This window comes from Lates calcarifer, linkage group LG6 (assembly GCF_001640805.2).
Source record: "Lates calcarifer isolate ASB-BC8 linkage group LG6, TLL_Latcal_v3, whole genome shotgun sequence".
Classification (NCBI taxonomy): domain Eukaryota; kingdom Metazoa; phylum Chordata; class Actinopteri; family Centropomidae; genus Lates; species Lates calcarifer.
The window spans coordinates 15,975,940-15,999,904 of NC_066838.1; the positions used below are offsets into that span (position 1 = coordinate 15,975,940).

The 23,965-nt window shown below is 43.6% G+C and overlaps 2 protein-coding genes across 3 annotated transcripts; both read left to right on the forward strand.

Annotated features, from left to right (window-relative positions):
• Nucleotides 1-1,241: 1,241 nt before the first annotated feature.
• Nucleotides 1,242-10,868, forward strand: LOC108877921 (glutathione hydrolase 7). Of its 2 annotated transcripts, none has more exons than XM_018668170.2 (16): nucleotides 1,242-1,802; nucleotides 2,206-2,806; nucleotides 3,382-3,608; nucleotides 3,789-3,940; nucleotides 4,056-4,173; nucleotides 4,260-4,327; nucleotides 4,876-4,949; nucleotides 5,120-5,313; nucleotides 5,837-5,924; nucleotides 6,866-6,993; nucleotides 7,091-7,179; nucleotides 7,279-7,431; nucleotides 7,557-7,671; nucleotides 7,763-7,900; nucleotides 8,175-8,274; nucleotides 9,015-10,868. In XM_018668170.2, exons 2-16 carry the CDS (start codon nucleotides 2,587-2,589, stop codon nucleotides 9,185-9,187), a joined length of 2,037 nt encoding a protein of 678 aa, XP_018523686.1. In that variant the 5' UTR covers nucleotides 1,242-1,802; nucleotides 2,206-2,586; the 3' UTR covers nucleotides 9,188-10,868. The 2 variants fall into 2 exon arrangements, with proteins under 2 accessions (XP_018523686.1, XP_018523687.1); XM_018668171.2 differs by lacking the exon at nucleotides 1,242-1,802 and adding an exon at nucleotides 1,835-1,959.
• Nucleotides 10,869-11,402: 534 nt separating this feature from the next.
• On the forward strand, nucleotides 11,403-23,743 carry ncoa6 (nuclear receptor coactivator 6). The gene is given in 18 exon segments (XM_018668169.2): nucleotides 11,403-11,538; nucleotides 12,381-12,718; nucleotides 13,323-13,478; nucleotides 13,622-13,744; nucleotides 14,053-14,175; nucleotides 14,285-15,100; nucleotides 15,258-15,389; nucleotides 16,130-17,432; nucleotides 17,539-17,657; nucleotides 17,811-18,340; nucleotides 18,429-18,527; nucleotides 18,529-18,669; nucleotides 18,770-21,821; nucleotides 22,137-22,193; nucleotides 22,332-22,362; nucleotides 22,827-22,868; nucleotides 23,112-23,245; nucleotides 23,358-23,743. Coding segments are annotated over 17 exon segments (7,203 nt in total). The 5' UTR covers nucleotides 11,403-11,538; nucleotides 12,381-12,420; the 3' UTR covers nucleotides 23,405-23,743.
• Nucleotides 23,744-23,965: the final 222 nt, after the last annotated feature.

Genomic DNA, 23,965 nt, shown 5'->3' on the forward strand with positions numbered 1-23,965 from the left:
TTCTGCGGGAGAGCAGAGGGGAGTGGGATTAGCATTCGCATCCTTTACTTAAGTAAAATTAGCAACATCACAATGTAAAAACACTTAACTACGAGTAAAAGATCAGCATTAAAATTATGCTCGAGTAAAAGTAAGGAAGTATTATCAGCAAAATGTGATTACAGCACTTATTATGCAGCAGAGTGATCTCCCTCAGTATATATATTATATTAACATTTTTTTAATATAATTTGATAATTATTACTGAGCATTATTTTAATGTTGTAGCTTATTTATATACATTTGGGTGGTTAAATCTTTAACAATGCATCATATTTTATAATGGACTTAATTTGCAAAGTAACTAGCTATCAAATAAATGAAGTGGAATAAATAGTACAATATTTCCTTTCAGGACCTGGAGAAGCAGAAGTATGAAGTCATCTTAAAGCATCTTAAAATGGAAAGTAAAGAACAAGTACCTCATAATTGTACTTAACTACTGTACTTCAGTGAAGGTAATTTGTTACATTCCAGCACTGTCAGCCTCAGAGGTGACTGTATGAATGCAGGCGGAAGTTTACAGTATGCAAAAAAGAGAAGAGGTGAACAGACGGGTGTGGTAATGGAGTGTAAATACAGTCTGTGGACTGAATATGGGTGGGGTGCTATCAAGTACAACATGGACTTGCTGTGTATTGTATTAGACAGAGGAAGAAAGAGGTTTGACAAAGAGAGAAAATAAAAGTAGGCATACGATGTATGAAGGGTGACTGGGTTTAAATGAGCCAAATAGAGCGTAAGAATAAGAATAACATCTATTGCTGCAGCAGAGTGGATAAGCTTTGGTGTGGTGTGCTGTGCTGTGCTGAGACAGATGCTGAGTCCATTGTATCTGATCTCTGACCTTTCTGTGGACTGAGGCAAGTAAAATAATTTCCTGTTGAGGGATCACAGCATTGCACACTGAGACTCCTAGAGCTTCTGCCACCTATTTAAAAGCTCGAGAAAAAGAAAAGATTAGGGCCAATTAAAGGGCTGGATTATAACGTGAGAAAAGCAGGCAACTGCCCAGGGGGCCAAAAACCATATCTCCACCACACTATCAGCTATCAGCAATATCAGCTAATGTGTCCAGTAGGTCCAGTAGGAACCGAAATAACAGTTGTTGCCCCCCCAGGAGGTTTATGGGAGGGACAGGTTTGTAATTGGAGCTGGTACTCTGCAAACCCTCTATAACCTGTTTATCCGGTGGAGCAGTCACAATCAAAAATACTTAACGGGGAAACTTGGATGACTTGCCTTCTTGGATAGTTTCAGCATTGCCAAGAGTTACAACATTGAATGGGAAATAACTTAACCCACCTGTGCTGAAAGGGGATTTGGTCATCAGCTGTGGAGATGAGATTTAGTGGATCATCATTTGCCATGAAGCGAAGTCTGATATTGGTACCAAGGCGGCAGTACGTCCAACAGCCGTATTTCGGTTGCGAATATATGCAGTCTAAGAGTACTTTAATGTGAGTTGCATATTTAAAAATATTTCTAAGTTACCCTGGATACTCTGACAACAGTCTAAGGCGTCTTCAAAAACATGTGCCGAAAGTCCAGCTAGCTATCTACTATACAAGTCATACCGGTTGTGCGGAGCTGCAATGTGAAGCTAACTTCCCTGTGCTGAGGTGTCGTGATTCAGGAGCTGTTGTAGTCCTGGTGACGGAGAGCTGCACTCACCTCACCTACACCGGCCCTGCCAGAAACCCCTCCATAATAACACCGTCCAGGGATGGTTTTTATGTGACTACTGGTATTTTACAGCAACTGTAAGTAACACCGAGTTAGCTCCGAGCTCTCTGTAGCCGCATGTTTCTTACAGAATTAACAGAAAGATGTGTTAGCTTGTGACAGCGCGGTGAAGAAACAGGATACGCAGATAGCAGCTGCACCTTGTGGGCTGGCTTTGTGTTTGGTGTTTAAAAGGTAAAACAAATGTTCTTTTAAAATATAACCAACCATCAATATAGTTTATCGATTTCCTGCGGCGTAGACACACAGAGGCAGACATATTGTCGCATGTCAATATTTGCAGCAAGCTATGTTTGCTTAGTGTAATGACCCTGCAAGTTAAACCGAGGAGGATATAAGTTGAAAGGTTGGACGCTTGCTTCTCGTAGGAAATTCCGTGTCGATAACCAGTGAAGTTACATGCTTTGTTATCCTCCGCAGGTGGCAGCTTACAGGGCTGGAAAAATGCATCATCATCGGAGCTACACACCCGTGTCTTGGCCTATAAATATTCTCTGAGAAGAAGCAACTGCAGTGATCTTGTAGTAAAGGTGTCAGCAACACTCAAGGAAACTACAAATCCCTGTTGTAGGAGAATTGTGATGTTGCAGATGAAGTAATTCCTCAGGACAGCACAGCAACAGTAGTGCTTCATAGGGGTGTATTTTAGGGATTTTACGGCTGGATGACAGTGGCAGTGGCTGAGCATCCCAGGCAAGAAACAGATGTGACTGGAAATATGGATGTTCTACTTTAATTACTTCCTCACACCCTCAAAGATAAAGATAGGTTAACTGTGCGACTGCAAGATCAACAGTAGTCATGCACAGTCCTGCTCCTGAAATCATGGCAGGGTACCCGAGTGGATGTGTGGCGGATAAAGATGCAAATCCGGAGACAACCTTGGGAAGTGCCTACTCTCCAGTGGACTACATGAGCATCACCAGCTTCCCCAGGCTGCCAGAGGACGATACGATGTCCGGGGAAAACACCCTCAAATCCCGTAAAGACGATGACAACGTCCTAAGTGAGCAAGATACAGGTGAGTTAGACACCATTCTACGCAATGCCTTCCACAAACATTATAAATTTATGTCTTCGGGTGCCTGGATGTGGATCCATGAAGCAACACTGTCATTTAAATTATGCTGTGTTGTTTTCACCACTTACTGCTGCAAATTATTTAAGGGTTGAATTCAAAGTAGGGCTGCAACTATTGATGGTTTTCATGATCAATTAATTGATTAATTAAAAAAACAAAGATATTTATATATTTATTGTGGCAAATCCTCATATCTTTGTCATGGGAACCTGAAAATATTTGGACGTTTTAATCTAAATAATCCTTAATCAATTATCACAGTAGCTGCAGGTCAATTTCTAATCAATCAATAAATTGTTACAGTTCAAATTTGAACTACACAGGTGCTACTTTGCACACATGCAGAATTCAGAAATAGGTTTTTGTCCCTCTGTCCTTTTGTCCACTTAAAATGGACAGAATTTTGAATGGAGTTTGGTGTGAAGGAATAGAACATATTCAACATATCAAAAATGGTGGTTGTCCAGCTGTTTCCTGTTTAGTCTAAGCCTTTTGGTTTATGCTGCATGTCCCAGACCCAGATCTGTTTCTGAAGTCAGCTCGCCTCCAACGTCTCCCTTCCTCTGCCTCTGACCTGGCCAGCCATGACATTGCGCCCCTGCAGGAGACCAGCAGAGACCCCTTTACGGACGAATGTGCTTGCCAGCGAGATGGACTGACAGTCATCATCACTGCCTGTCTTACCTTTGCCACAGGAGTTACTGTAGCTCTCATCATGCAGATCTACTTTGGAGACCCACAGGTAGGGGTGTGTGTGTGTGTGTGTAGGTGTGTTCCCTTGCAGATGTACTTTTGTAACTATGTCGCAATGTTGTTGCTTTTCTCAACTAATTACGGGATTGTGGTACCTCCTCCCACACAAGCCCAAATCATTATAAAGACATATTAAGAGCTTCTCTCTTCTGTCTCTGTTCATTGTAAGGTTTTTAACCAGGGAGCGGTGGTGACAGATGTGGCTCAGTGCACATCTCTAGGCTTTGACGTTCTGGGGAAGCAGGGGTCCAGTGTCGATGCTGCCATCACCGCTGCCCTCTGTTTGGGAATCGTCCACCCTCACACTTCTGGTATAGGAGGGTGAGTGCCAGGAAAACATACCCATCTCTTATGAACAGGACTACCACTGCATTTCTTAGACCTGGCTGGATACAAATGAGGAGACAACTTAATGCTCTGTTGATGTCTTATACAGTGGTGGAGTTATGTTGGTGCACGACATCCGTAAGAATGAGACGAGGGTCATCGATTTCAGAGAGACGGCCCCATCTGCTATCCACGAGGAGATGTTGCAGACAAACCTTGATCATATTGTATGACATTTTTCTGGAGTACCCTTCAATCTAATTATTGTTATGTATCAATATAACATCTGCACACTGTTCTTGTTGCATTTCAGCCTGGTCTGCTGGTAGGAGTACCAGGCATGCTCAGTGGGATGCATCAGGCACACCAGCTCTATGGCAGGTACAGTAACTATAATTAGTTCTATCTCTTCTCATGCTATTGATAGTTTCAGTCCTAATGCTAGTTTCTGGATTGTCTGCATTCTTTTATTCTTACATATTGTTTGTTTCACTTTGTGACACACCTGTGTTTCAAGTGCCCTCTATAAATAAAACAATATGATATATTGTGTTCCTTCATTTTGTCTTGTGTTAGTAAGACAAGAATAGCAAAGCTTGTGCTTGTTTCAGTGCTTAGAAATAAAGGACTGAGATTTGATAATGAAGGTATCACCAGCTGTGTTAAAAGAAAAGACATGGGGTGTTGGGCTACAATTATACTGATGCTGTGTAATTACCGTTGTCCTGATGCCTCAGCTGCTGAGGATGATGTTGCAGCACTATCTAACTTGCCTGATCCATGCATGGAGAATAAGCGTTATGATGGGCTATTGTTGGTCATCAGCTTGGCAATATAATCTCTCTGAAAAATGAGGAGTTCAGATTGTATGTGTTGGTTTTAAACACTTGTAAGCTAAGCCAGACTCGCACAACCTCTGATTTCCTCAGGATGCCGTGGAAGGATGTGGTTACCATGGCAGCTGATGTGGCCAGAAATGGATTTAATGTTACCTCTGACTTGGGTAAGTGTAGTGTGATGTAGTATAAATCATTGGGTGAAGTCACTGTCGCTTATGTCACTGCTCATGCGGTTAAAAGCACGCCAGCCTTATGTCCCGGCCTCAGTGTTGTTCCTCAATAAAATGAATACAAAGATAAGATGATCTCATCTTTCTCTCCCATCTCTCTGCAGCTGAAGCTCTCTCTAAAGTTGTACATCAAAACATCTCTGATGCATTTCGGGACTTGTTCCTTCCCAATGGCCAGGCTGCCCGCTCTGGATTGTTCACCAGGCGGCTTGATTTGGCATCCATATTGGATGCTGTTGCAGATAAAGGCATATCAGAGTTCTACAGTGGAAACCTGACTCAGGAGATGGCAGCTGCAGTAAGGACAATTTGTTTCCCCTGTCTCCCACTATGATTATATAAGAAGTCATGAATTCTGCACAGCCCTAGTCATACTTGACTCAAACACTAAATCCCTGACTTCAGCTTTTTTACATTTTGGCCAGGGTGTGATAATAATTCAATATCTGTCATATTGTGACAAAATATGATGTCAGGTAAATATTACTCATAACTGTGGGGCCTAAATGAATGATTAGAATCTTACAAAATGAGATCTGAACCTAAATATGGAATATTATTTGAAAATTTGCTCTGTAATTAACATGCAGTTCAACAAAAACAGTGTATTTAAAATCAGCTCCTTATATATGTAAACATGTACTGTTATCATGAGAGCTGTTCATTATTTGACTATGAATAAATGTGTGAGTCTACTGGGTAAAATAGTAGAACATCAAATGAGTGAAATATTTTTGACTCTTGAATTGCCCTGTTAGTGACGACAGTGGACAGGATAACTCATCAACTTTACATTTAAACTCATCATGCATTTTTGATAGGTGCAAGAAAAAGGCGGAGTGCTGACAGATGATGACTTTGGAAACTACAGCACAGTCTTACGACAGCCAGCAGAGATCACCTATCAGGGTAAATCCCTGTTCAGACTTTTTATTTATTTATTTAATCCTTTATTTAAACAGGTTTTCTCTATGCACACATCTTTCAAGTTAGACCTGTGTATGAGTAAACACATAGAGTTACACAGAGATAAGAGGCTTTAAGGTGGTGGGAGATGCATGCATGTATAGAATATCACCATTATCAAGAATGTCATTCTAAATTACCCATTGGGGAACACTTTGTTTCTATACAAAAAGCCAATATTGATCTTCGGTTTGCTTGACAGGTGTTCCACATGGGTCTTGAGAGTGAGTATAGTGTTCAGCCAGATTTCCAAGTATTACAACTCCCAGCAAATTCAGTTTGAGAACCCTGAAGCTGTAGGTAGTAAATACTGTATATCAGAGCTGTGAGAGGAAAACTCCATATGTTCACACAGCATTAACTTGACTTAACCTGAATAGTTTAAGTTTAATGTTTCTGTAAAAACACTTTCATTCAAATAAGTATTTCGTAATGCTCAAAGACGTGCATGTTGACAAGGTAATGCGTGTAAACAGTGTACACCTGCTAATGTGAATATTTTGTTTACATAAGCATTTGCTGTTGTTGACCCAAATGCAAATACCGTAATGTTTAATGGACATGACTCGCATCCTGTGTATGCTGTACATTCAAATGTTCTTTTTCCTCACATTGTTCCATTTTTCTCATCTGTTGTATAATTCTGGTTTCATTGCATTTTTGTAATTATTTTAGAAGGTTGCTTTCTTTAGTACACAGATGCATGCAAAACGTTTGTTGCAGTATGTTGAAGTTTTAGAATTCTCCTTTGCATTGGAGTTTGTACACATCATTTCTGTTGTTATTCTGTGCCTTATCATCTTTCATTTTACCACTGAAATCACTCAATGTCACTATAGAAATCATTAAATCCTCCTTATTATGATTTGTTGGTGTTTCTGAAGGACATCATGTGATGTCGGCCCCGGCCCCACACGCAGGTGTTGCCTTGATCACTGCGCTCAACATCCTGGAAGGCTACAATATCACCAGCCAGGTTCCCAGGAACAGCACCTACCACTGGATTGCAGAGGTAGTATACTAACTGCTTCATCCCTATACAGCATAAACAATATACCAAGTGCAGTAATTGATGTGATATTTGTCTTCATTTTGTTTTACTTTCCTAGTCTTTGAAGATAGCTTTGGGCCTGGCTAGTGGGCTTGGAGACCCTATGTACGACTCTTCTGTCTCAGAGATTGTCGCCAAAATGCAGAGGTAGATATTATTCATCTCATATATAATATATAATGTTTATGTCCATCCTAATTCAGTGAGGCATTTTCATCAAACCCTGTATTGTGTTGCGTCTTCAAGCAAATCACAGGCGTCCCTGTTCCGCCAGAAGATCAATGACTCTCAGGCGTTCCCTGTCAGCCATTACACTCAGTCATTTACCCTGGAGGAGGGTGCAACAGCTGCCCAGGTCATGGTCATGGGCCCAGACGATCACATTGTGTCTGTCATGAGGTATGCCAAGCTTTAGCTGAGCTGCTATTGCACATTTCCGGTTTAAGCACACCCCTGTGATACTTAAGGTTGAATTGATATCATTGGAAAACTTAGACTAAGACCTTTCCTTTTGGCTTTTGTAGCTCCTTAAACAAACCATTTGGCAGCAGGATAGTGACTCCTTCAGGAATCCTTTTGAACAGCCAGATCCTGGACTTCTCCTGGCCTAATAAAACACAGGGTTCATCACCTAACCCAGTAATTGTGCCTTTTTTGTTTGATTATCATTTTCTCATTGGCAAATTTATCATACTTTCTCTTGGTTCTCATAGTCTCTCATTTTCTCCAGCACAACAACCTCCAGCCTGGGAAGAGGCCCATGTCCTTTTTGATGCCCACAGCAGTGAGGCCAGCCGTGGGGTTATGTGGCACATACGTGGCCGTTGGATCTTCCAATGGAGACAAAAGTCTCAGTGGCATTACACAGGTTATTTACATACTGGGAGCATTCATTACATTCATGACTGATTTTTGATTTTTATCACTGTGTAAATACATCTTTCTAGAAGTGCATTTTGTTTTGGCCCCATTGTTCTGTCAAATGAAACATAAAATATAACAGATAATCTATAATTTAGAGAGATTATATATCTCTCTGGATCCCCAAGAAGGAGCTGGAAAATGCTGTGGCTGAAAATGGATGGATGGATTTATTTATTCTGCATTATTCTATATATGTATTGTTTTCTTATCCTTCACAGGTGCTGATGAATGTTTTGTCTTCACGTAAAAACATGAGTGACAGTTTATCATATGGGAGACTCCACCCACAGCTGCAGCCCAACATCCTCCTGGTGGACGGTGAGTTTTTTAAATTATTCATCCATTGTGTGGTTTTGGCCTAAGTTCTTTCAAAAAACTGTGAATGGTTTGGGACTATGTTTCTAATTACAGTTCTTATATAATCATATTCCTACACTGCCCTTGGGCAGCTATTTACAATGTCATCAGATCACAGTTTTGTGTACACTATGCAAAGCAGATAAGTAGTTGGGAAGGTAGCAAGTACCTCTATTCTCATCAAGAACAAACATGGCATACATTGTACAGTAGAGTTACCATGGTATAGCATAGTGTTATGACTCCCCTGTGAAATTGGCATAAAATATCATGATATGTTCAAAAATGCTGCAAAACCCATATCACACATATATATTCACATTTTTTGCTGGCACCAGGAATGATCAATATTAGTTTCTGATACATAAGCAAGGTGATCCAGCACACAGCAAAGATCAGGATGTTCCTGGATCTGAAGTTTTGGATCGGGCTGAGGTCTAAATATAATCTGATCATAGTTTTAAGTTCTAAGTCAAGGCTACTGGAAATGTGCTTAGTTTTAAACATGATATACTGTGACCTGCATGACTCAAAGTCCTCATCGACATACAATCTGAACGCACTGTGACTGCTACACCTGCTGTGTGAACTTGCACTGAGTGTTATTTTCCTTGACCAGATCTACATTACATTTGAATAACAGGCGTAAAGGAAGTCTTACACAGTTCCTCCCTCTCCCACTTTCTTCTTCTTTCTTACAGCTGAGTTTCTGATTGAAGACGTGGAGGTGCTGCAGGCCAAAGGTCACAAAGTTGAGACAAGAGATGTGCTCTCATTGGTGGAGGGCACCCGCAGAACCAATGACCTCATCATTGGGGTAAAGGACCCCCGTAGCCCTGATGCCTCTGCCCTCACTATGTCCAACATCCCCTAATGTGCTCCCCATACTAACACATAAAGAAGGGGTAAGAGTAACACTATAATTCATGTTTGTTGAAGGGAGTAAGGAAGATGCTGATCAATCAAAAGCAAACAGCAGAGTATTACTCTTTGACAGAAAAAAACATTCAACAAAATGACATACATCTTTCTCTGGGATGATTTTGTAGGAAACTAATAGGGATCCACTGATAAATTTGTTTGCTGACACATTAAAAACTGCAAAGGAGCACTATTTCATATACCGATGTTGGTCTGCCCTCTCTGACAGCCTCACATAATGTTTAGTCCCAGCCTAGATAGTGTTGATAATATATGTCCATCCCCTAAATGGCATCAGTCAAAGTCTGCAGCCTGTATTATGCAGAGCAGGGTATAGAAATGCAATGCGTGCTCATAAATTAAGACCTGATGCATTCCAGTTCCACTTAAAGAAAGCAATAAACTTTAGAGGTTTAGGGTGGATTTACTTAGTGGGTATGAGAAAAAGGAAGTAGATGCAAGTGTAATGGTTTTTGAAGCTATTGCGCTCTGAATTTATGATTAGGAATTCTGGAATAAATTAATGGTGAAGAAATGGATTCTCCATAAGAATGAGCAGATATGGAAAACGCAATGATGCCACACCAGGAAGCCACCATTTACAGCACATGCATGGTCCTGGGTGCATTTATTCCACCTTTCTGCTTTTCAGTTCTTCCACTGAATTTCACCATTATTCCAGATAACACAAGATAAATCACATGGAACAGTGAAAGTAGTAGTATTTAAACCACTGATTAAGTCCTGCATTATTACATCCTAACTAGATGAACCTAAACTGAACACTGAGGCTAAACCGTCCACTCTTTTGCTCTCTATATGGTGTGTGACTGTGATTAGATGTTGTTTGGTACACCTGCTGGAGTTTTAACTCGAACAAAAAGTGGCTCCTTGGGACCATGTTAAGACTAACATGTTATTTACACAATATGTCATACAAAAATGTGGTAAGACCTTCACATCTCAGTTGATTTCCTCCAACAAGAGGATTTGCTTCAGTTTGACAGGTGTTAAATATCACTAATCATAGAATAAATGTATTTAAATATATAGTTTAAGAAATTTGAGTTGTTGCATGATTTTGTTCTTATTCAAAGCTTGTGGCATAGAGCTTTTTTAAGAGTGGGGATACTTGTTTTTAGAATGGGAATAATCTGATTCTTTAGAGATGGATTGAATGTAGTCTGTCTATTTTTATATTAATATTTGTTGGGCTGTATATATTATTTCTACTGGTGTAACACAATGCATTGGACCAGCAGATTCTAGAAAAGGCTGTCATCTTTACTTTTTACTTTTTCTTCTTTTGTGTACTGGTGTAATTATTTTAGGTAATATATTTGAAGTAAGAACCAACTGCTTTTGTAAAGCACTTCATTTATAAAAATGGTTTGAATTAACTCCAGAATGACCAATGCTGACTGATCAAACACTTCCTCGACCTCATTGTCTCTGTTGTTGGATACCAGTGCAATATGACTGTTGATACTTGTTTCCTGTACTGTAGAGTACCATGCCTTAAGGCACCCATTTGCACAACACCTCATGTTTGATTCCATTTACATTTGTATCTGATTTTAATAAAAATCCGCACTGTCCAAACCCAAGAAATAAAACGTTTGCACACATCCTAATACTTTGCCACTTTTTTCATCCATACATGTGCAACCCTAACTCTAACCATATGACCTACTGTAGAATAATTGAATGAGCTTGCTTTTTCTAGATAATGGGCCTAGGCATTATTGGATGGCTGGACTTTTAAATATGAGGTGATGTATTTTACCAGTTCCACTTAGCCTAATTATATATCAGCCTATTGTCATTATTAATGAAGGCCACTGTCCAATGAGTCAAGATTCTGTTGTACATATTTTAGAGAATATGGCAATGATTAGACACAAGTGTGTATTTTATTTGTATCCACAGAAAAATGTTAACTTTGGATCTCTGGATTTGTTAAAAAAAAAAAAAAAAAACAAGTTCTTAGACTTAAAGAAATGCTTGTAAATATGGTAGGAACCAAAATTTTAAATTTAAGTGGAAATACCCAACATGCTATAATTTTGCAGACGATACGTTTGGACGAAACATAACTGAATTTATTTTTGAACTACCCAATTATTAACTTCCGCTCAGAGGCGTTGCTATTCCTTCCTCAATTGGGTTTTATTTTGAAAAGCGCCACCGGAAACAACGTTCTGTTAGTTTGATGTCGTTCACTTGCTTGTGATTCATGTTTTGTTAGCTAATCTAGCTAGCAGATGTCGACTGGTTGAACTTATTTTCAGATGAATATATGTGGTAAGGGTTTTGCTTTTTTTGGGCGTAATTTACTGCTGATAATATTTAGCATGTCAGCGCTAAGGAATATGGAAGCTAATAAGTTGTGGTCCAATGCATTCATGATGAATTACCTGCAGTACTACACAGCTAACGTAGCTAGCGTTGGCTAACCGGAGCTTTCGGAGAAGCCAGCAGGAACCGCCTTGGCGTTATTTTATCCTCTTTGATGATGCGGTGTCTGCTAGAAACTTAATAATTTGAGTTTTAAGTGACGCTCATACAGGCGTGAAAATGCACAATGACACAGGGCACGCAATATTTTTGTTCGTCGTGCGGATTTCGAACATTCACTGTTAGCTTTCGTTTGCGCTAAGGCCCGTGCTACTGCTGGGCCGATCATATTAACTAAGCTGTCCACCGTTTACGATAGGGTATTCATACAGTGTGTTTGATATCAAAACAAAATCACACAGCAGTTTAGATATCTTGACTACTTACAGTCCTTTTGTATTCATTTGACACATCTGCTAAAAGTTTAGAATCACCGGTCACAGTGATGTCAATGACGTACAGGTGTTTTGTTAACGTTCACTATAACGTCATCTTATTGACTTTACATAGATTTGCACAAAGAGATTATAAGTTTGACCTTGTCTCACTCTAAGCTTGCAGGGAACAGCGTATAACATGCAGCTACCTCCTTATTCCGCTTTTGATCTGCTAACTGTACGTTTTCAATTTCTGAATGTTTCCGCTTTACTGTGACATCCCTGTCGTTTATCGACCATGACAATAGTGTGGGACAATAGTGGTTAATTAGGTGGAGTAGTGATCTATGTCTTTGTCGTGTGGAATTTCAGCATAAAACCGTTCAAACGCCACTCCTAGTTAGAGGGGAGGATGGCACATCAACGTACTCCACCCGAGCTGTCCCAGAGGACAGAGGACCTGGAACTAGATAATGATTCCGACAGGGACTCTGGTGTTGGGGATGATGCAGGAGAGGATGCTGACAGTTGCCATGGAAGCACAGTAACTGAAGAGGAGAAAGTCAACAATCAAGATGGCTTTGAAGAAACCTGCCAGGATGGAGAAGATTTTACAGTTTTTGTTGCCTTTCAAGGGAATATGGAGGATGAGGACTTCACACAAAAACTTGACACTGTCCTCAGTGGGATACCTAACATGCTTGATATGGGTTAGTTTTATTATTGTTATTTAATTATTATTATCAGATGGGAGCTGCCCAATATGGCTATCAACTGATGGCAGCACTTGCTGTCAATCTAGGAATATGTCCACAGATTCTTGTTGCCCTATTGAATCGAGTGCTTTCCTTTGAACCTTTACATGTTTTATCTGTTACAACAACCACAGTAGTTGTGAATAAATTTTTTGGACAATGGTCAATAAAAATGCAATGCCAGAGTGTGGTTATGTGGGCATGTCAGAGTTAATAGGGTGAATACATCCCTCATTTGTTTTGTATTTTATATTTGTGCCAAATTTAGATTCAATTGTGGAGATTTGTTTTGACACAGAGGAGTCTTTTATTCTGTGTCAGAATATCTGGGATTCATCCAGTTTGATTCTTGGCTGTAAAACAAGTTTTACAAGCACTGCAGATGTGCATTTTATCATGCCCCCACTTCTAATTGCTCTTGTATATTCCAGCAATAGTTTATGCCCATCCTTTCCTTGTAGTTCTCTGACCAGTACTTCTCTATTTATTTATTTTTTTAAAATTCCATATTGCAAACACTGTAATTGCATCGTGTATCCATTTATTGTCCCCCTTTCAGGCTCTGAGAGGCTACAGCCACAGCATGTGGAGCCGTGGAACAGTGTGCGGGTTACCTTCAACATTCCTCGGGATGCTGCTGAGCGGCTCAGACTGTTGGCCCAGAACAACCAGCAGCAGCTCAGAGACCTGGGGATTCTCTCTGTGCAGATAGAAGGTAGACAGTCTTCAAAGTCTTTGTCACTTCAAAACAGGATGAGAGGAGACAATGTTTGTTTTGTTTTTTCTCCCATCTGTGGCACTTAAAACTAAGAGATACGAACTGGACCTCCTGTAGTAAATCTCTCTGTTGATGTTCAGGGGAAGGGGCCATCAATGTGGCTGTGGGACCAAATAGAGGACAAGAAGTCAGAGTAAATGGACCAATTGGAGGACCCGGGCAGATGAGAATGGATGTTGGCTTTCCAGGTCAGCCTGGTCCAGGTATGAGTTTTTGGAATTCATTACACAAATTCACTGTATATTAACTAGACTGAAACTGGACTTGAATTTTTGATTGAAGTAGTGATTATTTGGGGCGCCCTGATGGCTGAATGGTTAGGGCGTGTACCACATTGGCCTTTGTGCCCTCAAGAGGCATACTCTGGTTCCCCTTCTCCCTCAGTTACAACATGGAATAAAAAGTTTGAAATAAGCATTAATTAGATATTGGCTTATACAGTGTTAAGTCATTTTAGTCAAGTGTTGGCTATTTTCCTGTTTGCGCTTAATGACTTATTAATTTCCTGAAGGAGGAATTAGGATGGCTAATCCGCAGATGGTTCCCCCTGGGCCTGGCATGGCAGGTCAGGCTATGGTACCAGGCAGTAGTGGACAGATGCACCCACGTGTTCAGAGACCATCTTCACAGACAGGTTCAGGTCTTTATTTCTTGTGCATCAAATGATGCAGGTTGTAATTTAACTATGGTATGGCTTGGCCAGTGCAGTAATGGGAAAAAAAATGCATCCTCCTCTCTCACAGATGTGATGGACCCAATGATGCCAGGTATGTCAGTTCAGCAGCAACAGCAGCTTCAGCACCCTCAGGCTGGTCCCCATGGCTCAGGCCCCATGCCTTCTCAGGCTGCCCATCACATGACTCTGCAGGCTGGGAGACCACTCAACCCTGTTGCATTGCAGCAGCTACAACAACAGCATCACCAACAGCAGCAAGCCCAGCAGCAAGCTCAGCTCTCCCAGCTTGGACCTAGACCTCCATTCAACCCATCAGGACAGATGGCTCCTGGCTGGAACCAGTTGTCCACTGGGGTCCTCCAGCCACAAGCGGCTCAAGGAGGCCCTGCCTGGAGAAAGCCTCCACCCCAAACCCAAATGGTTCAACGGCCACCACTTGCTACAGTTCAGACACCCAGCCATCCTCCGCCTCCTTACCCATTTGGCAGCCAACAGGCTGGGCAGGTATTCAATGCCATGGGGCCGGGTCAATTACAGCAACAACAGCAACCAGGAATGGGTCAGTTTGCCGCCCCCCAGCCTAAAGGCCCTCAAGGTGGCCCTGGTGGTGTCGCAGGACAGCCCAGACCCCCTCCACCCCTTCCACCAACTTCTGGACCACAGGGCAATCTCACTGCCAAGTCCCCTGGCTCCTCCTCGTCTCCTTTTCAGCAGGGTTCGCCAGGAACTCCTCCCATGATGGCTCAGAGACCTACAACTCCACAGGGTTTTCCCCAGGGTGTTGGTTCACCAGGAAGAGCAGCTCTTGGCCAACAGGGTAACATGCAACAAGGATTCATGGGAATGCCCCAGCATGGACAGCCTGGGGCCCAGGTTCACCCAGGTGGGCTGCTTTTGATAAGTGTGTCTTGTTAGACTGAAATGCACCTTTTAAAATAAATGTGTTTTCTGGTCATCGTAAATTAGTATGTTATGCTAAGTCATTAGAAATTTTGTACTCTGATGTTTAAAATAACAAAATCAATCAATGCTGATTACAGGCATGCAGAAGCGCCCCATGGGCTTTCCAACCCCAAACTTTGTCCAAGGTCAGGTGAGTGCCAGCACTCCAGGAACGCCTGGTGGAGGAGCCCCTCAGCAGCTACAGAACAGCCAACCAATGACTCACACAGGTAAAGTGTCTAAAGCACTGATGATGTATAGAAATATGTCTTAAGGGAAATACATATGTTTTGACTGAGTTAAATAAATGAAAATGACATGAAATGAGAAGAGACCAAACTGGATTTTTGAGGCCAGTACCAATATTTTAAGGGATCTGCTGTTACATAATCACAAACATTTTTGGCAAAGATGCCTTAACATTGGTTATTACATAACTGATATGGGTTTTGTGGTTACTGGCAATACAAGCTGCTGACATCATGAAACTTTGTCACAGTTTAATCAAGCATTTTCTGTGATCAGTAATCCTCAGAGTTCACCATAGACTTGTTGAGATCAAGTAGTGTAAGACAAACAAATTTCACAATGGTCCTATTTTACTGATTATTTAGTCTTAAGTTAGAATGTCACATAATATTTTACATATATTTCCTATGCTGTTGAGTAACTCATGTTTAAGTGAAATTTAAAGAAAACACTGCGTTGGGTCATTAGGCGCAGACTGCATCAATTTGTTGCTTTAAAATTAAGAGGCTTTAATATTTTAAGACTTAACTCATCAAGTACTGGCTATGCAGTCTATTGGTTGTTCACACTGAGACTTGATGAACTGCTTTGACGTGTCTATCACCTCATCTGACATGCCATGTCTTAACACATAGCCAGCAGAAGGCATAATTCCTTGGTACCAGTTGTGAAACCCATTCAAGTATTTTTAAAAATATTTTCCCTCTTCATTTTGCATCAGGAGCTCAGCCATCAGCCTCCACACCAAACTCAATGCAGGGTCCACCGCATGCACCACCCAATGTTATGGGTGTACAAAGTAGCATGGCAGGTCCACCCCCTGGTACAACCACTGGGCCTAGTATGGGCCAGCAACAGCCTGGCCTCCAGACCCAGATGATGGGCCTCCAGCATCAGGCCCAGCCCGTGTCCTCCTCCCCCAGCCAGATGGTTCAAGGCCAGGGTGGAGGTCAGACTGTCCTCTCAAGGCCTCTCGGTCAAGGGCAGAGAGGAGGAATGACCCCACCCAAGCAGATGATGCCTCAGCAAGGCCAGGGGGTGATGCATGGGCAGGGTCAGATGGTTGGAGGCCAAGGGCACCCGGCCATGCTCCTGCAGCAGCAGCAACAACAGCAACAAAACTCGATGATGGAACAAATGGTTGCCAACCAGATGCAAGGCAACAAACAGGCATTTGGGGGCAAGATTCCAGCTGGGGTCATGGCTGGTCAGATGATGCGCGGCCCCTCGCCAAACGTTCCAGGTAACATGGCTCAGTTCCAGAGCCAGGTGGGCCCACAGCAAATGATTCCACAGCAACAGCAGCAAATGGCTCAACTCCAACAACAACAGTTACAACAGCAGCAACAGCACCAGTTGCAACAGCAACAGCTTCAGCAGCAGCAACAGCAGCAACAACAACACCAGCAGATGAATCAGCAACCGCCCCAACAGGTTCCTATTGCTGGCAATCCTAATCAAGCTATGGGCATGCATGGGCAACAGATGAGACTTCCGGCTGGTCACCCTCTTATCCAACAACAGTTGCAACAGCAGCAGTTACAGCAGCAGCAGAAACAGCAGCAACAGGCCATGTTGCAGCAGCAACAGCAACAGGCAGCTCAACAGCACCCACATCCTCTGGGAGATCCCAATAGTGGGACAGGGGACTTGGGAGTCCAACAGATGGTCCCTGATATGCAGGCACAGCAGCAGCAAGGCATGATGGGCGGCCCTCAGCACATGCAGATGGGGAATGGCCACTTTGCAGGACACGGCATGAACTTTAACTCACAGTTCCCAGGCCAAATGCCAATTGGGGCACAGTGTGGACAGCCAGGTGGCTTTCCTGTCAGCAAGGATGTTACACTGACTAGCCCACTGCTAGTCAACTTGCTGCAGAGTGATATCTCAGCCAGCCAGTTTGGGCCAGGAGGGAAACAAGGAGCAGGGGGAGGCAATCAGGCCAAGCCTAAAAAGAAGAAACCAGCACGAAAGAAGAAGCCCAAAGAGGGAGAGGGACAACAGCAAGTAGAGGGACTTGGGTAATATATGTACTTGTGTTTAGCTTCTGTTATGGCAGAAAGTTAAGTAAGTTTTATCGCTGTTACATTGATTCTTTGACTCATCTATTTATTTTCTCTTTCTTAGGGGTCTTGATGTGGCTGCTGGCTTGGAGGATTCTGAGCTGCCAAATCTGGGTGGTGAACAGAATCTGGGCTTAGACAACTCTGGTCCAAAACTACCTGATTTTGCCAACAGGCCTGCAGGTAAATGACATTGAGTAAATGAATTTTTGCAACTGTTTTGTCCCTGATTTTGGTGGCTGATTTTTAAATTGTAGCAATTTCGCAGTATTCCTTACTTTTCAGTGTTTGTAATTTTATCTTTTTTGTACATATGCTTCTCTACACGTTATGTAGGCTTTCCCGGCCAAGCTGGAGATCAGAGGGTATTGCAGCAGGTACCCATGCAATTTATGCAGCAGCAGCAGCAGCAGCAGCAACAGCAACAGCAACAGCAGCAACAACAACAACAACAACAACAACAGCAGCAACAGCAACAGCAACAACAACAACAGCAGCAGCAACAACAACAGCAACAACAACAACAACAGCAGCAACAACAACAACAACAAATTCAGCACATGCAACAGCAGCAGATACAGCAACAGCAAATGCAGCAACAGCAACAAATGCAACAACAAATGCAACAACAGCAAATACAGCAACAGCAGCAACAACAATTACAGCAACAGCAGATACAGCAACAGCAGCAGATGCAACAGATGCAGATGCAGGGTCTCCAAAATGCTCAAGGGCAGCAGGGGATGACAGGGCCGCAGACTTCAGGTCAAGCTCAGCCCCAGATGCACCCTCATCAGCTGCAGCAACAACAACAACAGCAGCAACAGCAGCAGCAGCAAACTCAACAGCCACACCTTCAACAGCAGGTAATACTATTATTTAGTAGTATTATTATATACACTAATGACAGTGTTTGGTTTATCTGTTCACACTTAATCTTCATCTTTATTTTAGCAGCAACAGCAGCAAATGATGATGATGCTGAAGATGCAGCAGGAGCAGGCAAAAAATCGCATGTCCATCCCACCAGGAGGCCAGCTCCCTCCTCGTGGTCATGGGCAATCCATCTGAGGTGCAGAGGCTTCCTGTCTCACAGCAAGGTAACATGCCTGTAATGATCAGTCTTCAAGGACATGGAGGGGTACCACCGTCACCTGACAAAGCCAGGGGGATGCCCCTGATGGTGAACCCACAGGTGGGTGCTGTGGCATGTGAAAACATGATATTGCCATTTACATCTCATATTCTGAATTTTAAGTATTTGTACATTACATACTTTTTGTTCTCTTTTCTAGCTTGCAAGCACTGCACGAAGAATGTCCCATCCTGACTTAGGCCAGGGTCCCCAAGGCACTGGATCTGAAGAGGCTGCTGCAGGGGCACACGCCAAGCAGGACAGGCCTGTTGGCCCAGAAATGGGGGTGCAGCCTGGAAATGGGACCCAACAGATGATGGCCAATCAGGGCTCTAACACTCACATGATGAAGCAAGGCCCTGTTCCATCACCAATGCCCCCCCACACTGGAGCCAGTCCCCAGCAACAGTTACCCACTCAGCCTCAACAAGGAGGCCCCATGCCTGGCATTCATTTCCCTAATGTCCCCACAACCTCACAGAGCTCCAGGCCCAAAACACCCAACAGAGCTAGCCCCAGGCCGTACCACCATCCACTCACTCCAACTAATCGCCCACCCAGTACTGAGCCCTCTGAAATCAACCTTTCACCTGAGAGGCTAAATGCCTCGATTGCAGGGCTGTTTCCTCCCAAAATCAACATTCCTCTGCCTCCCAGGCAGCCTAACCTAAACAGGGGATTTGATCAGCAAGGTCTTAACCCAACAACTCTGAAAGCTATTGGGCACGCTCATAGCTTAGCTCTATCAGGCAACAACAATAATGGCAGTACGGGTGGAAATAACACTAACAACAGTCAGCAGCCTTTCTCTACTGGCACTGGAGCAGGGGGGGCAGGTGCTAAACAGGACAAGCAGCCTGGAGGGCAGGGTAAGAGGGCAAGTCCTAGTAATAGTCGGCGGTCAAGTCCAGCCTCTAGCCGCAAGTCAGCCACCCCAAGTCCAGGAAGACAAAAGGGGGCAAAAATGGCCATCGCATGCCCTCCCCACCAGCAGCAGTTGGTCAACCCTCAGGGGCAAACCATGATGCTAACCCCTACCTCAGTGCCCCCAAGTCCAGTATCAATGGCTTCACAAGTGAGTGGGGGCATGGAGGCACAGCAGACTCAGAGCCCTCTTCATGGGATTCAAGGTAACCCTGCTGAGGTAGTCAGGGAAAGTCAGGGAATGATGACAGCAGAGCAGCGACAGATGCCTCAGCCTCAACAGCCCCAACCACAGCCTTTGAGGGAGTTATCAGCTCCCAGGATGGCAAGTCCTCGTTTCCCCATGCCTCAGCAGCCTAAACCTGATGGAGAACAGGCTGGCACAGTTGACAGGCAGCCAGCACATCCGGCACCCATGCAGGACTCTGAGGTCTCACCTGCTCTCAGGGCAGCTCCAACCTCCCTCAACCAGTTACTGGATAACACGGGTATCCAAAACATGCCTCTTCGGCCCATACAGAATAATACTGTTAGGGATGTCATGGGAAAAGACAGTCCCAAGTCTGCTTTGGATCCAGACAGGCCACTCCACAGTAATTCCCAGAGTACAGATGTGTCAGCCTCTGTCCCTACTGCTGCCACTGTAAATGAATCAGAAGCTAAACCCAGACCTGCTGTTCCAGTCCCTACCAGTAGTCCCAACTTGCAGCCTGCTTTAGTTCCCAGCTCACACCCAAGCACTATAGCTAACTCCAATACTACCCCCAGCCTTAACCAAAACCCCATCTCCAGTCTTGGTGTCAGTCCCAGTCTGAATGTAAACCCAACAACTACTCTTTGCAACCCCCTCAGTACTAACACTAATACCACCCAGAGTGTAAGCCCCAACCCAGTCACTTCCAGTCAGAGCAGTTCTGCCCCTACTGTTAGCACCAGTTCTAGCTCCAGCTCTGCTCTAAACCCAGTCAGTTCGGCTCTAAAACCAAACCCTAGTCCTAAACCTGTGACAAATGTTCACTCAGTCATACAGATCCCTGCCTCCTCCAGCAACATTTCTCCCAATCAGATTACTGTCTTTGTCACCTCTAATCCCATCACCTCTGCCCCCACTCCCCAGGCACCCACATCTATGGTCTCCACCATGGTGGCTGTCCCCAACAAGAACATTAGACCTCAAGACATTCGGCAGCAGACCCCTGTCCCCCGACCTCCCCAGTTCATTGCCACCACCCCTGTATTTATCAACCCAATTTTCCAAGTCCCAGGTGCATCTGTGGCTCCCAATACCACAGTGGTATCACAGTCAGTGACCATGGTGGGGCCTATCCAAGTGTCCACTACAAACATCCAACTCTCTCCTGCTCCAAGCTCCACCCAGTCCTCAGGGGCAAACATGACCAGCACTCAGTCTGCTAGAAGTGCTGTTGGACCGGTCCAGATTGCCACCAGTATGTCTTCATCAACTCCAACTGGTTCTCTCACAGCTCCTCAGCAGATTAACCCAGGGGCTGTAAAAACAGAAAATCTAGGCGAGGCAGGTTCTGCTCAGAAATCTAGTCCCCCAGTCCAGCAGCCGTCTCCCCATCCAAGTCCTTCAGCAGCATCTCCCTTTCAACCACCCATGGCTTCTCCTCCTCCCTGCTCTAGTCCTGGGACTGTAAACACAATTCGAAAACCTCCCATGTCTCCATCTCCCACTGCCCAAGTTAAAAGTAAACCTGCACAGGCTGCTGCAGCTGCCTCTGCTACAGCTGATTCCCAGCAGAGTCCTGTAGAAAGGCCTGTGCAAGGGCCCACTGTGGCTGTGCCACCACAGGTCTTTCATCCTCCAGCTAGTCCTGCCATTCAGACTGAAGCACCAGCTCCCCATCCTAATGCTACTGCTCCGAACAACATTTCTCTGCCTGCAGTCTCCTCTCCAGTTCCAGTTTCTGGCCAGGTCACTGTTCCTTCTCAGATTGTTACCCAGGCTCCAGTTCCTGCACCAGCTACAGTGTCAAGCCCAGCCCAGGCTGCAACTCCTCAAGCTCCTGTTGTAACTGTAGTTGGTACTACTACAGAAGTCGCTTCTGCTACCTTGCTCTCTACAATCGCTCCTGTACAAAGTCCCGTGCCGTCCATTGTTCCAATTGTTGCTGCACCTGCACCTGTCCAGGAGGCTCCCCCTACCACAACCTCTCCAGTTGCTAACCCCCGTGGAGTTGCACCAGTTCACTCTGACCCCCCAGCTATGGATCCTCCTGTGCTGCCAGCTGCTGCACCTCATGAATCCACTCAGACCACCCCAGGTAAACACACAGTTACGAGCTAAAAGAATCATTGGGAACATCTGCAGGAATCGAGTAAAGACGATTAGAACCATATCCTGGCCGTGATCCTTGGTCAGGTCAAGCTGACAGTCACACACACTGTGTGTCATTGCTGCAGTAAGGGTTAATTATTACATGCCATAGTGACATGTTTAATGCAACCTCAAGTGTCAGGCTTTCTTGGGTTTGAAAACTTTGCATGTTTTAGTTACGTAATCAGTGATTTGTGATCATTTGTTTCACATATTCATAATCAGATGTGTCAGTTCAACTATTTCACCCCTTTTTGCCCAGCGCCTATTCAACAAGAAGCCCCACAGTCACAGGAACCTGTTGCCAGTGAGAAGATGGGTAAGTGTGGACATACTTGTTTTAGAAATTACTGAAAATGCTTGTCTTTTCAATAGAAAAGAACAGTTCCATATGATCTTGTATGAGTCACTTGGTAGTAGATGACATAGAAATAAATCTTGTTTTTGTTCTGTTCAGGTGAAGAGGTCTCAACAGGTTCTGAGCCGGGGTAAGACACCTTATAACATTTCTGTTCTTTTAATTACTGTGTTGTTGATTAGCTGTGAAATGCTTAATGTGCTGGGGTTTATTAAGGTGTCCCTTACTATTGATCTCTGAAAAGTTGGCCTAGTCTTAAAACCTGTGCTCTCGAAGGAGAAATGCTTAGACATTTCTAACTCTACTGAAACTCAGGGAGTTCATTTGGTTGGCCAAGGGGGTACATGGTGAAAACAATGAGCCACGTGGCCTCAGCACTTGGTATGTATGATTAGCATGCAACAATATAAATATACTAATGCATGTCAGAAGCTTAAACAAAGAACAGCCTAGTCACAAAAAAATTGTACTACTCCTCTGACCTTTATGGCCACATCTCTTTTCCTGGGGATTGTCATAATATGATGGGGAAGTGAAGCCATGTTTGTTCAGCACAGTTTATAGTTTACCGCTGTTTTTCCACTTCTATCACAGATGGGCAAAGAAAAGAAAGACGCCCATCAACTTAGTCCCAAGGTATGTATTTTAACATGTTTGCGCTGCAAAGACACAAGCAGTGATCATGTCGACGTAGTGGATGCTGTCGGGATGAAGACGGACAGTATCTGTGGTAGACGAGGAAAAACAGCAGTCCTGAGTGGTATTATATCTTTCTCTGAGTAGAACAGAGTTAACTCACACCCCTGCGTGTTTAATGACACATCCTTGTGTTGTCCTTTCCTCCTTGTTGTCTGTTGTTTTTCTGTCTGGTCCTCCCAGAGCTGCTGTGGAGAAGCCCAAGGGACCGAGCAGGCGCAGCTCCCGGGCAGAGAAGGAGGTGGAGGAGGAGCCAGTAGCAGACAGTGGCATTAGGAAGAGATCAGCCAGGCCTGGAACCAGTGCTGCTGTAAAAGGTAAACACTCAAGCATCTGTAAAAGACAGAATATCTATCACTGCACCTAAGCTATACACATGCCATTACTACCTTTTCCCTAATACACTTGTATGCACTTGCTTTTTAACAGAAACTGGAGCGAGCCCCACCCAAGCCAAACGAAGGAAGTCTAAATAGGCACAACTACAGTTGTGGCAACCTGTGAACTGTACTGTAAATGTTTTTGTTTTCCGCTGTGAATCATTTGATATCGGTTTCTCTGTCCCAGATTATGAATTTTCGTTGGAGGAGGAAACCATGTACAGATTGTTTTAAAAAGAATTATGCTATTGTTTTGTCCATGCTATCATGTGAGATTGTAGTTAGAATGTGTGCAAACAGTATGTGTTTGTGTGAATGTGCTTTTTATATTAAATGCTGGATTAATCATGTGAAGACTGATAATGGAGCTCGTCATGATTGTATAATTATGTTGTAAAACTGAATTAAATTTTCTACTGCTTTTGTTCTGTGAAACTGCGTAATACAGTTTTTTGTTCACTGCCTCTGAATTCTCCACAGTACTGCATTAAACTCCTAGATTATTAAACTGTACTTAGCAGAGTGGGATGTAAATAGTCAGAGCTACATTTAGATGAAGAAAAGTTGAAGGACTGCCCCATACATGATGCTGGGGATTGGAAATGCAGTTAGTAGCGAGGGGAATAGTGGAAGTAACTACTCAGGACCCAGCTATAC

Excerpts from the sequence above, each read along its gene's own strand:
- LOC108877921 (XM_018668170.2), top strand. The coding sequence starts at position 2,587 with ATGCACAGTCCTGCTCCTGAAATCATGGCAGGGTACCCGAGTGGATGT. Across the intron at positions 4,174-4,259 it reads AGACAAACCTTGATCATATT|CCTGGTCTGCTGGTAGGAGT; the intron begins GTATGACATTTT and ends GTTGCATTTCAG. Across the intron at positions 4,950-5,119 it reads TAATGTTACCTCTGACTTGG|CTGAAGCTCTCTCTAAAGTT; the intron begins GTAAGTGTAGTG and ends ATCTCTCTGCAG.